This window comes from Alligator mississippiensis, chromosome 4, assembly GCF_030867095.1.
Source record: "Alligator mississippiensis isolate rAllMis1 chromosome 4, rAllMis1, whole genome shotgun sequence".
NCBI lineage: Eukaryota > Metazoa > Chordata > Crocodylia > Alligatoridae > Alligator > Alligator mississippiensis.
In genome coordinates this window covers 212,283,674-212,298,405 of record NC_081827.1, presented here as the reverse complement: position 1 = coordinate 212,298,405, position 14,732 = coordinate 212,283,674, and the positions used below count along the sequence as shown (strand labels likewise).

The window sequence follows — 14,732 nt, the reverse complement described above, 5'->3', positions numbered from 1 at the left end:
ATATCTTAAAGCTTGAAGTAAAAAGAAATGTTTGACGTATACAAATCTTTTAATGAAATTATACTGTCCTGAAGATGCATATCTACTTAGAGTTTGTGAATGGTGGGGTTGACTTGAACAATTCTTGCTGTTTATGCTACAATTCTTAAAATGTTTTTAATTGTCTTACCAAATGTCACTTCTCCATTGCCACTCTTGTCAAATAACTGAAAAGCAACAATGAACATTGCATCTGGAGTACACAAAACTGACTCAAATGCCAAAAATTCTTGATAGGAGATCAACCTATAAAGAAAATACAGAAGTTACAGTAGTTCCTAGAAGAATTTAAGATCCAGGATTAGGAAATAAACTGATGTCCTGGATTCTGTAGGTATAAGAAGTGTCATGTGACCCTGTAGAAGTCACTTATCCTCTATGTGACACTGATTCTTTATCTGTATGAGAACTGCATTTACCTACCCTTCATATGGATAAAAGCAAAATACAATTCAATGCAAACCTACTGTCTAATACCTGATAATTATTTTTCCAAGTGCTGTTCTGATTGAATTTGTAAGGTGTGAAGTAACAAAGAATTGCTGCTGACATGAAATTTGGAGGTTTGCCACTGCCACATAGCTCTCATATACAGTGCGTGTAGTGCAAAAATAAAGACCCTTTAATAAGATCACTACACACGTTTCTAGAACATAAATCACCACAAGACTAGAACACTGGATTTTTGAGGACCAACTTACAGATAAAATAAATTAGCCTGGAAAAGGCAGAATATAAAATGCACCTTGAAATTCTTTCAAGAAGATGGAATTTTACACAGCTGTTCTTCAAATTATACATTCAAAACATGTATATGTACAGCAATTTTCAATGTATGCGTTTTAAATTATCACATATCTAGAAAATTGCTGCAGCTTTATATGCAGGGCCATATACTTTTTGTGGGGGGCAATAACTTTTGCTATAAAAAAAAATCTGGGAATTTATCAGCTGGAAACATCTAAGGAAGAGACAGACCTTGGTATACTAGTTGATAAAAGGATGACCATGCCAATGCGATAAAGCTGCAAAAAAGGAAAATGTGATTCTAGAATGCAGCAGAACAACTATTTCCAGTAGGGAGGTACTAGTGCCATTATACAGGGCACTGGCAAGATCATCCATGTTCATGACTATCTCAGCTTGAAGCAAGTGCAGATAAGGGCTATGAGGATGAGAATGGAGAGCTTATCAGAAAAGGAGACTAGAAGAGTTTGGCCTGTTTCCTAGCAGAATGAAGGCAAATTTGACTACTATTTATAAAATGTGTTGAGAGAGAAAACATTAAGCAGAGTAAAGGAGCCAACCAACCCTAGGTATATAGCTTCAGTCAAAAAAGAGGTCCTAAAATCCTGTAAATTCCTATAGCTAACCACACCAAACAAACATAGGCTACTGATGACTAATCAATTATAGAAATGCTGGCCATCCAATTCTTCCAGCCTGGGCACAACCTAGTTTGCAGAAGAGGAGGGAGACTGGAAACAGTACAGGGGAGAGAAACTATTTAAATTAAAGAATAATGTTGGCACATAGAGGCGTAACAAGTCAGCTGGGCACTCTGGGCAGCTGCTATGTACAGAGGTAGTAGTAACTTCCAGCTGCTGCCACGCTGCTGGCACGATCATACAGCTGCAACAGCAGCTGCTATTTTTCTGCTCCCCTGCCTGCCAAGGCAGCACTTGGGGCTACTGCTCCAGTTGCACTGCCTTAGTTACACTACTCTTGCCACATGAATTTATGGTACAAACTGGCCAGGAATAAATTGAGGCTGGAAATTAGAAAAAAGTTTCTGACCATTAGAATAATCTAGTTCCATAATGTCCTTCCAGTCAGACTTGTGGATGCAAAAAAAATAAAATAAAATAAAATTCTAACTGCTTTTAAGAAGGAGTTTGATAAATTCACAAAAGAAATGTGACACTGTCTGCAACAGCAGAGGACTAGACTCAATGATCCAAGAGGTCCCTTCCAGTCCTGTGTGTCTAGGACAATTTTATCAAATCTTATAATTAACTTATATCTATTTTGTATTTATATCAGTTAAAAGTTTTTATTTCATTTTAAATCTCTAAAATTAATTTAAGATACACAAAAATTATTTCAGTGCAATAGATGCAATTAACATGCATAACATATCTGCAGACTGTCAATGTAAGTATTCTCTTGATGCAGAAGGGTGTATCTAGTGTGTAGCTGTTATTTTGCACAGAGGCTGTCATTTCTGAAAACCTCTGTAGGACAAATGTATAATTTAGAACACAGTTTAACTGATTAGGCCCTAGTAGCCATTAGTTCATCTAGTCTTGCTCAAACATGCTCAAATGAGAATAAAAGATGTATAACGAGATCACAATTTCCATTTTCTCACTGAAGTAGAATCTTCATACGTTATGCACCACTGAATACAATGGAAAAAAAATCACAACATCAACACTTCTATCACAGACTATCATTTTAACTATTTACAAAAATTGTGGTGATTTTGGAATAACAAGGTCCTTAGTTCCGTTTATCAGTTTTTAACCTAAAAATCAAAATGGGTGCAAAAACTATGCAGATTCCAATGCAGATAGTCATACCCAAAAGGAAAATTATTGTCCATCTCTATAAAATAAGGAGTTTATTAGTGATAAAATGGGTAGATTAGATGTTATTCTCTGAAGAAAAAAACCTTTAGGCAGCTATATACGTGGTGGACCAGATCTTATTGCACCTATTGGCTAGGGACAGACATTCAAAAAGCCTGAGCCTGAATTGATTCAATCTTTGCAGGTTAGTCTAACCTGGCGAGGCTCAACCGGTTTGTAACCGTATAGATATCCCCTCTGGACTGAGGAAATGCAGGCACATGTCTGTAGTCGCTCAGGCTAGAAACCAGGGTGTGCTAGAGCAGCCCTCCCATCCTTTCCACAATGCTGAGCTGAGGGGGGGCCGTGGGGCAGGACGCTCTGATTAGGGAGGGGTTCCCCCCCTCACTGTTGATAACAGAGCATTGAGTTACACAGCAGGGAGTTACACAGGGAGTTGTTAGCATGTATCAGCCCATCAAACAAAACAAAGCCTCTCTCATGAGTTCAAGCTCTTTCTAAACAACTTTTTCCAAGGAAGAAACAGAAGGACATTATCAGCTACCTGTTGATTACCTCCTAAGAGCTGTAAGCCAACAATGTCCCATCTGCCTTTGTCCTGTCTGCCACAGCACGGACTGTAGCCAGCATGTGGTATGCTAGCTAATGTTGATAGGCGTCTCTGTAAGGCAGAGGGGAGGAGGGAATCCTTGCTTGAGCCGGGAGTGGTGAGGGGGATGGGGTGGGGAGCAGGAGGAAGCCAGGCAGACCCCGCTGTACCTGCAGTCTCTGCTGGAGCTCCAGCCAGGGAGCAAAAGGGAAGGCATTGGCAATGCACAGGGGGTGCATGTGCATCCCCTGAGATCATCCGTGCCCCCCCCAAGAGTCCGTGCTGCACTTCCAGTTTTGCTGCCAGCACTTCTGCTGACGATCAGCTGCTGGGGGACCCCGCCCCAGCCGGCAATCGGCGGCTGGTGCTCATCCTGTATTAGGAGGCACCAGTCACCCATGGGGGAGGGGCCACCCCTGCTGGGCTGAAGCAGAGAGCAGAACCATGCCCAGAGTTGCAAAACATCTGAGCTGCTGGAGGATTCTGATTTAACTTAAACCATGAAGGGGTCTGGGACAGATATTGCATAAACTGGTTTGACCCAAATCAGTTAAATCTGATACTACCTTCAACCAGGTTGATCTCAAACCGGTTTCAACCATTTTCAACTAGTTTATGTGCACTGAACATCTGTTCTGTTACAGGTTTAAACCAGTTTCTATAACTTAAACAAGCTTATGTGTAATGTCTGTCCCTAGCCATTAGGTGCCTGAGTGAACTTATCCACCAATTCTATTCCACCTTGCTCACGTCCCTGAAACATTCTTAAAGCAAAAAAAAAAAAGGTGAGTACTTCTTCTGTTATGCATTTTTTATTTAGCCTCAAGGTTAAGATGATGGCATGTTACAAAAGGAAAGAAGTTAATAGTTTATCAGGGAATTGAGATTGGTGGAATAGGTTCCCACTGAAGCATGGGCAGGCAATTATCTGGTCTGGAGAGCCACTTAAGGAGTTTTGGTGAGCTGTTGCAGGCTAGGTGTAGGGGTGAGGACCCAGCCGGGGGTGAGGGCAGTTGATCCTATTTAGCCCTATCCACCCCACACCCACCAGCTGAAATGCCAGACTGAGAGGGCAGGCAGGAGGGGTCTCCATGGAGACAAGCCTAGGACCCCTGCAGGCACAGCACACTCATTTGGGTGAATAGAATCAGGAAATGGGGCCGCAGGCGGGTGGGGAGTAGTGTCGGAGAGTGGGATGGTGACAGCATGGGGCTGGGGCCCAGGGCAGAGCCACGATCCGCTCCACACACCTCCCTACAATGGCTGCTGGTTCTGTGGGCAGGGACATATGGAGAGTAGATTGTGGCTCTGCCCCAGGCCCTGGCCCTGTGCTGTCACTACTATGCCATGATCCTGACACCAGTACCTGCCTGCCTATCCCGCTCCCAGATGCCACTCCCCACCCACCCATCTACGGCCCCATCCCATCCACCCAGCTGCCTGTGGTGTCCTGAGCCAGTCGCAGTGGGGAGCTTGCCCACCTGCCCCATCCATCACTGCTGGCTGTAGGTGCAGGGTAGACTGGCAGCGACAGCCAGGCAGAGTGAGCCACTGTTGCAAGGGCTTCAGGGAAACCGAGTCCAGCTGCTGCACTGCCCTGCCCCACCACGTGCCTGGGGGTGCCGGGACCAGAGTCATATGCCACAGCCTGGACTGCCCCCTCTGCCTGGGCCAGGTGGGGCCGAGGGACCTGCCATGGGCCAGATGGAATACCTTGGTGAGCTGGGTCCAGCCTGCAGGCCATATTTTGCCCTGCACTAAGGCATTTACCAGGTAAATTAGGACCTGGCCCTTTAATTCTTAAATACTCATGTTGTAACTATGCAGTGATTCCCAACGGGAATATCTTGAGATCCTTTCAGGGGTGCAATGGGATGCCACACACTGTTAGCACTGTTAGTTGTGGAAACATGATTTATAAAATAAATCGAGAGATTTCAAATAGGAATTCATAGTGTTAAAAACATTCTGATCTATTGTGGTGTTGGAGTTCTTTGCAATAGAAGAATTGTCCTATTTTTTTTTCTGTAGTTGAAAAACAAGTGAAAACTAGGATCATTTTCCAAAGGGTGGCTAGAGTCTAACAAGGGGTGACTTGTGTTTAAACAAGGTTGAGAGCCACTGTTGTATTGTAAAGTTATTCATATATAAATTTCCTGACCAATAAACTGTATAGCTGGCAGAATCAAGAGATAATCCATAAAGAAGCCTGAAGTTAGTTGCAGGGATTTCCACAGGATCCTAGGCAACAGGGCTAAGTATAGACAGTCAAAACAGCTCAAGACTGAATCAATTCAATCTCTGCAGGTTAATATAAGCCAGCATTTATCAACCTGTGGGTCGCAACCCAAAAGTGCATTGCAAGAATATTTGAAAGGGTCATGAACAAATTTTAAAGATGGATCAACAAACTTTAAAAATGGACTCTCCCTTAAAGGAGAAAAATGTGGAAAACCATTGCTTTTCCCTTGCAGGCTGGCAGAGTTCCAGCCCTCAAGGGGCTGCTTGCGGCCTGTCCTGCCCCAGCCCCCACCGCCCCATACATTGAGGGGCTGAGGCCTGGGGGCAGCAGGTCAGGGCTAGCCATCAACAATTAAAATGGGTCTTAGTACAAAAAAGGTTGAGAACCACTGATGTAAGCTGTGTAGATTGATCCGATAAACAACTGAACAGACATTCACTTTTGATTCTGGAAATGCAGCCATATGCCTGAAGTGACCCAGGCCAGAAGCCAGGGGGGCCCTGGAGCAGACAGCTTGGGCCAAGGTAGCCCACCCACCCTGTGGGGGGAAGTTTGTGGGGAAGGTACGAAGCATGCTGGGGGACTGTGAGTTAACTTGAATCTGGAAGGGATCTGGGGCAGAAGTTCAAAACCTGATTTAACCTAAACCAGTTAAGTCTGATATTATATGCATCCAGGTTTATCTTAAACCAGTTTCGGCCATTCTGAAAATGGTTTATGCGCACTGAATTTTTGTTGTGTTACAGATTTGAATCGGTTTCTGATCATTTATACTGGTTTACATGTAATTTGTGTCCCTAGTCCTAGAGAGGGAAGTAACTTTACGCTTTATCCGATTGCCTATTTATAGATCCAACTCTATAGATCGGGGTGAGCAAAATATGGCCCACAAGCTGGATCTGGCCTGCCAAACTATTTTATCCAGCCCGTAGGGCCCCTAAAATATTTAGAAAATTTATATTTATCTGCTCCTGGCTGCCTGTCAAAGATGACAGGAGCCAGGGGCAGTAGGACCCAGAGGAAGCCAGCAGAAATGCTGGCCCAGTCCAGCCCTGCCCCACCTCTAGTCCCCCAGCCTTCTCCCACCTCCATCTCCCCCAACCAGAAGCCTCTGCCTGCCACAGCTTTCACTACTTCCCTGCCCACCCAATGGCTGCTCTGGGACCAAGTGGCCACAGCTGCATCATTGGACTGTGGGAGCATGAGGCCCACACCAGTACCCTGGGGCCAGGAGCAGGAGGGACGGGGGGTGTACACGTGTGTATCCCTGCAACGAGAGAGAGAGAGAGAGAAAGATAGTGTGTGTGTGTGTGTACATGCATGTGGTGCGCAGCAAGGGAGGGAGGGACTGTGTGTGCATGCATGTGTGTTCAATGAGGGAGGCAGAGGCAGTTTGTGGGTGTGTGCACACGTCTGTGTGTGCGCATGTCTGTGTGTGTGCACAAGTGAGGGAGGCAGGGTGTGTGTGTATGTGCAGGTGTTCATAGGGTGAGTCCCATATGCACACCCCACCATACACATGCACCCGCCCCCCTCACACTGCCATACAAGCAGACCCCCACACCACACTCCCTCACACACCCCAGCCACCTTCCCTCCCACACAGCCTCCCACAAACCCCATACCCAACCACATATCCACACACACACCTGCAAACTCTCCCACCCCACTCACACCCCCATATTCCACATACCCATACACCAACAGCCCCCTACAAACCTATACCCACCACCCCACGCACCCCGCAATATACAAGAGTAAGACTTCATTTTAAGCTATTGCTTAAAGGTGTGCAATCACCTTTATGTACACTACACAAACACATGTAAATCAGGACAAATATTTTCTTAAAAATGTTTAATGAACGTTGTAGATGTTCAATTTTTAGTATATAATTTGGGGTTTTTTTGGTTCTGAGATGGCAAAACCCCTTATTGAAAGGCATACTCCTGGGGGCAAGGGGAGAGAATTCTGGTGGCAAAGGTTGGGGGTTAGGGGGCGGGACTTCTGGTCACAAGATGGTGCTAGGGGGTGGGGTTTACTTGTCAAGGGGCGGGGCTACCAATCCAGCCCTCAACAGCTTGTCAAAACTCATTAAGGGGCCCTCCACCCAAAATAATTGCCTGCCCCTGCTGTAGATGCTTCCTAGCAGGGACATTTCCTGGTGTCCTCCTTGCTCAGAGTGCAGGAAACAGAAGCTGAATTTCAACAGTGACCAGGGATTCCACCTACCTGATCTTCCTTATTCCTTGAGCTTGCAGCATTTAACTTTAGCTACAATACCAACATACCACTTCTCTTTCATTTCCCTGTGACACTCATTTTTTCCATTGTTTCTTTGCTCTTTTCTCATCCCCTCTCCACCTTATTAAAAGACCACCAAAAAAACTTAAGTAAACAATATTTTTAGAATTCTTATCTTCCTCCACAGCTGTTTGCAGCTCTTTCATTGTGTCAAATCTAAAGCTAGAGTGTCACAACAGAGCTATACATTATTTATTATGTAAAGCATCAGGCCTACTTTAATACCCAGTTAAAAAATATACTCACAACCTTTATAAATTATCCACTCAGGGACAAAATAACCAGAAACAGACAAATTTTAAATAAAGATTAGATTAAAAAGAGAGACTCTTCTATGTTATATCAAACATGATTATGCCTCTGGATTAATGTTGCTGATTTTAGAATGACTTACTGAGATTCAGAAAGAGTGAAAAAGGGGGATGAGATAGAAGTGAAGGGAAAAAAAAAATCTCTCAAGTCACACTACACTGTGATCCCAAATTATTTTGATATAAATGGTTAGTTGGTTACAGCATGTGCAGAAAGATCAGGTACTTTCATAGGAGGGAATATTCACCCATAACTGTGCAAGTGATACCTAAAATCTGACATTTTAACAAAGGATGATATGCTCATTCATTTTCTCATCCAAAACCCAGTACAATTCAACAGGAATTGGATCCAATCATCTGGGCCAAATTCTAATACCAGATTGGTATGTATGTTACAACAGAAAGAGCTCCACTGAATCAGAAAGGTTATTCAACTTAACCACACATGATATAGTGACTATAGTACAGGACAGCTAATACAACAATTATATAATCAATCTGCAAACAGATTTCATTAAACAAATTACTGCTTCTACCAGAACCAGGATGACAGCAGTGGGATTCAATAATGAAAAAGCTAAACCAAAAAGTAAAATTTGCATTGTGCCTTAAGTTAAAGACCATCACTTCTGGACTGTGGAAGCAGTTTCTAGAGAACGAGCTCTTTGCCAATAATGGCCAGACACAGGTGCTCCAGAATTAATTCCAAAAAAGTGACAGGATTGCAAAAGGACAGAAAGAAAAAAAAATCATAAAAACCCAAAACACAAACCTTTCAAAAATATATCTAAAAGCAAGTTGGTCCACAATATTTCTCCTTCCACAAGTGTGATGAAGTTAACTTATTTTTTACCATTTTCCCTTGTTAATTCTTATTTAATTATTTAAAACTTGAGTACCTAGATTTAAGAGCAGATTATCCTAATGGTTAGCGAGGAAACCTGAGATAAATTCTCAGATCTTCTCAATAAATGACTTGTCTCTCAATGCCTGAATACAATAGGGATATTCATACTTACCTAAACTGTGTAAAGGAATTTTAGATCCGCAGAAAGGTGCAATATATTATCACAATTTGGTTGTAGACTACATAATTAATCATGTTAGAGATGAAACTACCTGTAGAAATAATATTGTTATCAAAGACTACATCTTGGTATAAAATGTTTAAGCTTGTAAAGTATGCTATAAAGAATTTCTAGAAAGAAAGTCAGGAGAAAAAATAATGATGTTTCTAATATGAGGACAGAACAAGTGAAATAAAGATCTGAAACTTCAGAGAAGTACACTCTAGATAACTGTCCAAATATTCTGTCTTCCAGATCACACAACACTTCAACATCATCATGTGCCAGTTTACAATGCTTAAATTGATTATTCTGAAATTTTATAACTCCAATTTCACATTTAGGATAGTTTACATGATTACAATTTACTGATTTTCTAAAAATCAAGTTACAATTTCATATACCCAGTACAAATACAGATATATCACTCTTATCCTCCATTTTTCTGTTCCCTCATCATATTTATTCCTGGCTACATTTTGTTAATTCCTTGCTGTTATAAACACAATTTGAAACTAAGCACAGAATAGTCTGAAGCTGTGTAAACAGTCACATAATTCTACCAATACAAATCAATGGAATGATGATTTAATTTAGAGTTTGCTTGAACAGAGATTGAATATATTTCCATTTGTGGCCCTATTAAGATTTTATGCTACTATTTCTGAAATGAAACAAATTTAACTTAGTTCCTCTCTCCCATTGGTTTTGGATTATGATAAAAGAAAAAAACAAGCTCTTTTCCAAACCTTTTCAACTCAGGACTTCAAGCAAGCGAACATTACTTGCTTCAGTAGCAAGTGGAAGTCAAGAGGTATAAGGAAAGGACTGAAAGAAGGCTAATACAAGTAAATCTGAAAAAATTAAGTTTAGGTAAGATTGTTTTGAAATTCAAATTTTCATGTTAAATAATCCAACACAAAAGATTATCAAAGGTATTTAAGGATACTATAACCAAATTTAAAGTAGATTTTTAAACTCCATTTTTGCCTTCTGACATTGGGCGTTTCAATGTATGCTTTGTTAAAATTCAGCTTGATGATTTATTTGCAACAACCAATCAATCATATGAACAATAAATGCAAATTGTATTTATTGATATTGTAAGAGTACAGCTTAATCCACTATCAAGTAATGGAGTTCTTGCTTCTCTGCAGTAGGCAAAAAGAACTAGCGGCAGGTAACTGAAATTTGGAATCTGAGCATGTTAACAAATCTCAGCTACTTCTCTTCCGTCCCTGCAAAAACTCAAACTCTGCATAGTAAATTACCCATTGATCTTGCTTCCAACGGTACTATCCAAACAGAAAGATATGCAAAACAGAAAGCAGAAGATAAGCATTTTTCAGTCCAAGGGTCAGCTATAAGAAATGAAAGAAACTCTTGATTCTTAATTGTACAAAAAGGTCCTTTTTATAAAAACACTCTCTAAAGAAATTCATATTTTTAAAGGGCAATGAAAATTGCTGGAAAAAGCAAGATATCAAACATTTGTTTGGCTTACTTATCAAGTAGTCTATAATAGACTATTTTAAAATGTAATAGCAAATGTCATTTACAGTTATATTGCTAACAACAGATTATATCCATATGCCACAGAAAGTAAATTACATTTCTCTGGGTTATCAGATGTGCCTTAAGACTCCAAGGAGAAATGCTGCAATATTATTTAGACAGAACCTTGTCTACCTATGTCCTTAGACCAACACAGCTACAACCAACACCCTTCAATATTATTTAAACAGTCATGTAGCAATGCAATGAAGAGGAAATCCTAACTTTGCCATTCAGTACAAATTACACACGTTTTATATAACTGTAATTTTATTTGCAAAGTATAGATGTTGACACAGTTGCTTAGGGCACTGTGCAATATAATAAAATTCTAACACACTACAATAAGGGAAAACAAAAACATTTAAGTGGTGTCAAGGGTCTGATTTAGACTCTCAAAACCAAGTTAAGAAGCTTTCAATTTCAAACAAACAAGATTTATCTATAAAGATGTATTGTGTTCTGTTTTAATAGCAGCCTTCCATCTCTTCTCTAAAAAATACCCACTCCTCTCTGGTGGTATTTTTGACCTCTGCTTTGATGCATCTTAACCTCTTGACTTCATCTGACTACATCTATGCTTCTTGCTACAATGAAATGCTGAAGTTGGAAGTTGTATATAGCAATAGAGAAGAGCAAGTAGGCCAGGCTGCTTTGAAGCAAAGCGGGTTAAAAGGTAACATCTTAAAATAGTGGACATTTTGTAAATTAGTTAAAAACAAAGAATATTACCCATAAGCAATGCTTAAATAGCTTTGTGCTATATGACCTTATCTTGATTAGACAAATACTTTTCTCTCTACATACAGTGATTAGTGTCTCCCTTGCCTAACAGATAGCATTTTTAAGAGGTCCTCAGTTGTTTCATCTGTACATAGTGGTGTTAGTGGGGTGTTAAAGAGTGCACACTACAGAAATGACATGACATCTGTTCCATTTTCCTGTATTTAATTATGAACAATAAAGACTTTACAGTCTTTAACCATGGACCGGAATGTAGTGTGAAGTAGCTCCTCCAAAGCAATCATGAAGAAATGGATGTGCTTATTTGTAGCTACTGTCAACTTCCAAAAAAAATCCTCACTTGAAAAGCATCGTAAACCTTTTAGACTTGAACTTCATATTCTTCCTGCCATGAAACAAATGTTGTGGTCTATTGTATTTGAAAACATCTCAAGTGTAAGATGGACAAGCAACCTCAAAGCATAACCAAAAGACTAATACTTTATTTTTAAACAGCAATAAATTAATCTGGACTACTATCTCATTAATGAGCAAATCATAAGATTCTAATGGAAAGCAAAATTCTCACCCATCCTTTGTTTGATCTGCCACTCCTGCCAATAATTGAATTGTTTTAGGATTATAGTTTGGTTCTGTATACAGTCCAAGGTATCTTTGCACAAAATCTCCTGGTGTCATGTAACGCTCTCCATCCTTTTCAACACTGGTATACTAGATAAAGAAACAAAATGAAAAAGTCATTCAGATACTGATAAGTATTAATGATTATTGGACTCATAGTTAATTATCAGCTTTAAGAAAACACATTCAAAATAAATTGCTTTATGATTAAAGGCTTCTATTAAAACAAACAATATTGATAAACTAGACATCTTACGTCAATCAGACTGCATGCAACAAATAATGGATTTACATATAAGCCAACATGCTCTAACAAAAAGTAGGTTATAAATTTGCTGAAACAGCTGAGTATTTGTGTAAATTCCCATTTGAAGTTGTGGTGTAAATCAACAAAATTTCAATGCTACATTTTCAGTACCACTAAAATAGCAATCAGAAATGCATTCTTAAATAGCAGATATTAGAGTTTTGGGAAAAATCTTTATTTTATTGAAAATGCAACATTTTCTAAATTCATTTTTGTTATGGATTGGAAAACAAAGATCTTGACATTTCTTGTTCAATCAATTTTTTTAAAATTTGATTCTGGACAAAATATTCTGCTTTGATTTTTACTTACATTTTATAATCTGCAGTATAACATTTCTAAATGAAGAAAAAAAAATCAAATGTTCTATTCTGTCAGCATTATTAAAATGTTTTCATCTCCCAACCTTCTTGAAATAAAAAATTGACACATACCTGAAAAAAGTTTATTTAAACAGTATGCTATTGAAAATACTTTTATTTCCCAAATTTGAGACGTCATCTATTTGATTAATAATTCTATAAATGTCTTTTTTCAGAAATTATTCATTCATTATTCTTACAACTCTCACAGGAAAACTGCTCCATATCTTAGAATTGATCAGTTACATTTAACAGAGTCAAATACTTTGTTTAATCTATGTGCCAGTGTTATACTTTCATCCCAATAAGAAAGATCCATAGTAATTGTTTTCATATTAGCCTTTATAGTACTTGCATGCACGTGAATGGACAGTGTGGGGACCTGCAAGCCAATTTCACAACAATTAGATTATAAATCACTGCAGGGGTATCATTGAAAATATTTGTATTGGTTTTGAAAAGCCTGAATTTTGAGCCAAGTTTATTCTGTCAGTAAATATTTCAGCTTGTGACACTGTAATGCTTAAATTACATATTTTCAGTCTCTACTTTTTAATACCCATTTGTGCCATTTTGTTAAGAACCCCATCTAAATTTAAAAATCAAATCAAATTAAATTAAAATCAGTTTATTTTTGCCAAAGGAAAAAAGTTATTGCCAAAAGCTCCATCCAGAAACTGAGCCCCTCAGTGAGATGCTAGAATGAGATGCCATTCACAACAGGTAATAGAGATATTGAATATGATCATCCATCTTTATGTGCTCTGTATACATGGAAGCTATCAGCCAATATCAGCTGGAAAAACCCTATTGCGATTCTTCTGGAGGATCTGAAGGTTACTTTTGCAACCATAAGAACTTTCATTTAGAAATAATAAATCCTTAGCTTACATTCTGAAACACAAGATGGCAGCTCACAAGAGAGTTCCAGCTCACCAGACTGCCAAGTCAGGACAACTGGACGAAAGGATTTGAATTCCTATGATGTTCTTTTGTTTCACCACAGTTCTTAATCAAATTAATTTCCACGCAGAACAAATACCATATTTCACAAGATCCAAGACTACAAGCTTTTTAAAAAAAATAAATAAAAAAAATTCACAGGTATTTCTTGAAAGGTTTGCCAGTGCAGACTAATTCATCTGGATGTATGTCTCCAACTGCAGAAAATTCCAGCACAGAAATCTACTTAAGAGTGTTTCTTTCAAGTAATGGTTCTCAGACTTTTTATACCCATGGACCACTGTCAAAGCTCAACATTTTTTTTGCGGACCACCATATCCCATTACCAGGGAAATGGAGTCTTGTGACATCCACAGATGACTTACCACATGAATCAGTTTAGGAACCACTTGTCTAAGATACAAATCCGAGGGCACTACTTGGTATCTGTCTTTTTTCTGAAAAATCTTTATTTTGATTTTTATGAAAGAATTAGTCCAAGCTGGCATAACTGGATTTGTAAAAACTTAATTCATAAGCACATAGAGAAATGTAAGGGCCTTTCTCAAGAAAGAAGAAATTGCGTAAGAATCTAAAGTGCAAGATTTATAAACAGGGAGTTCAAACTTTACTAAATTAGTAGCCAAATATGTAGGGGTCCAGGATCAGATTCTTTAGATCATTGGTGCTCAACCTTTTTCCCTGGCAGGCCAGATGAGCAGTGCCTGGACCATCCACATACCAGATCCGGCCAGTGGTCCCAACTGGGCATCTGGGGCAGGTGCAGCAGGCCCCCCATCTCATTCCGTGGTGTAGGGCAGGGTAGGCTTGGCCTTAACCCAGCCTTGTTGGGAAAGGGGGGCTTGACTTTGGCTTGAGGGGGAGGGAAGAAGGGGACATGGTGGCTGTGATCTGCTGCGCAGGGCTTGGGGTTTGGAAATGTGGCAGCAGGGGAGGGCACCTATATTAACTGCCACTGCTCTCCCACCACCAAATTTCCCAATCTGTGGGGATCTCCATGGGCCAGATGTAATGGCATTTGACCTGCAAGCCAGT

The 14,732-nt window shown here is 39.8% G+C and overlaps 1 protein-coding gene across 8 annotated transcripts in view; it reads right to left on the bottom strand.

Annotated features, from left to right (window-relative positions):
• Nucleotides 1-14,732, bottom strand: part of SLC25A12 (solute carrier family 25 member 12) — an 89,635-nt gene that overhangs the window by 66,695 nt on the left and 8,208 nt on the right. For 4 of the 8 annotated variants that reach the window (XM_019480309.2, XM_059727283.1, XM_059727284.1 and 1 more), the window contains exons 3-5: nucleotides 12,685-12,710; nucleotides 12,013-12,155; nucleotides 170-285 (exon numbers count right to left, since the gene is read on the bottom strand). In XM_019480309.2, coding sequence (XP_019335854.1) covers nucleotides 170-285; nucleotides 12,013-12,122 — 226 coding nt within the window. In that variant the 5' untranslated portion in view covers nucleotides 12,123-12,155; nucleotides 12,685-12,710. Of the gene's footprint in view, nucleotides 1-169; nucleotides 286-9,098; nucleotides 9,199-10,417; nucleotides 10,508-12,012; nucleotides 12,156-12,684; nucleotides 12,711-14,732 lie in introns of those variants that run through there. The other 4 variants (XM_006265903.4, XM_014599399.3, XM_019480311.2 and 1 more) reach the window with 3 other exon arrangements.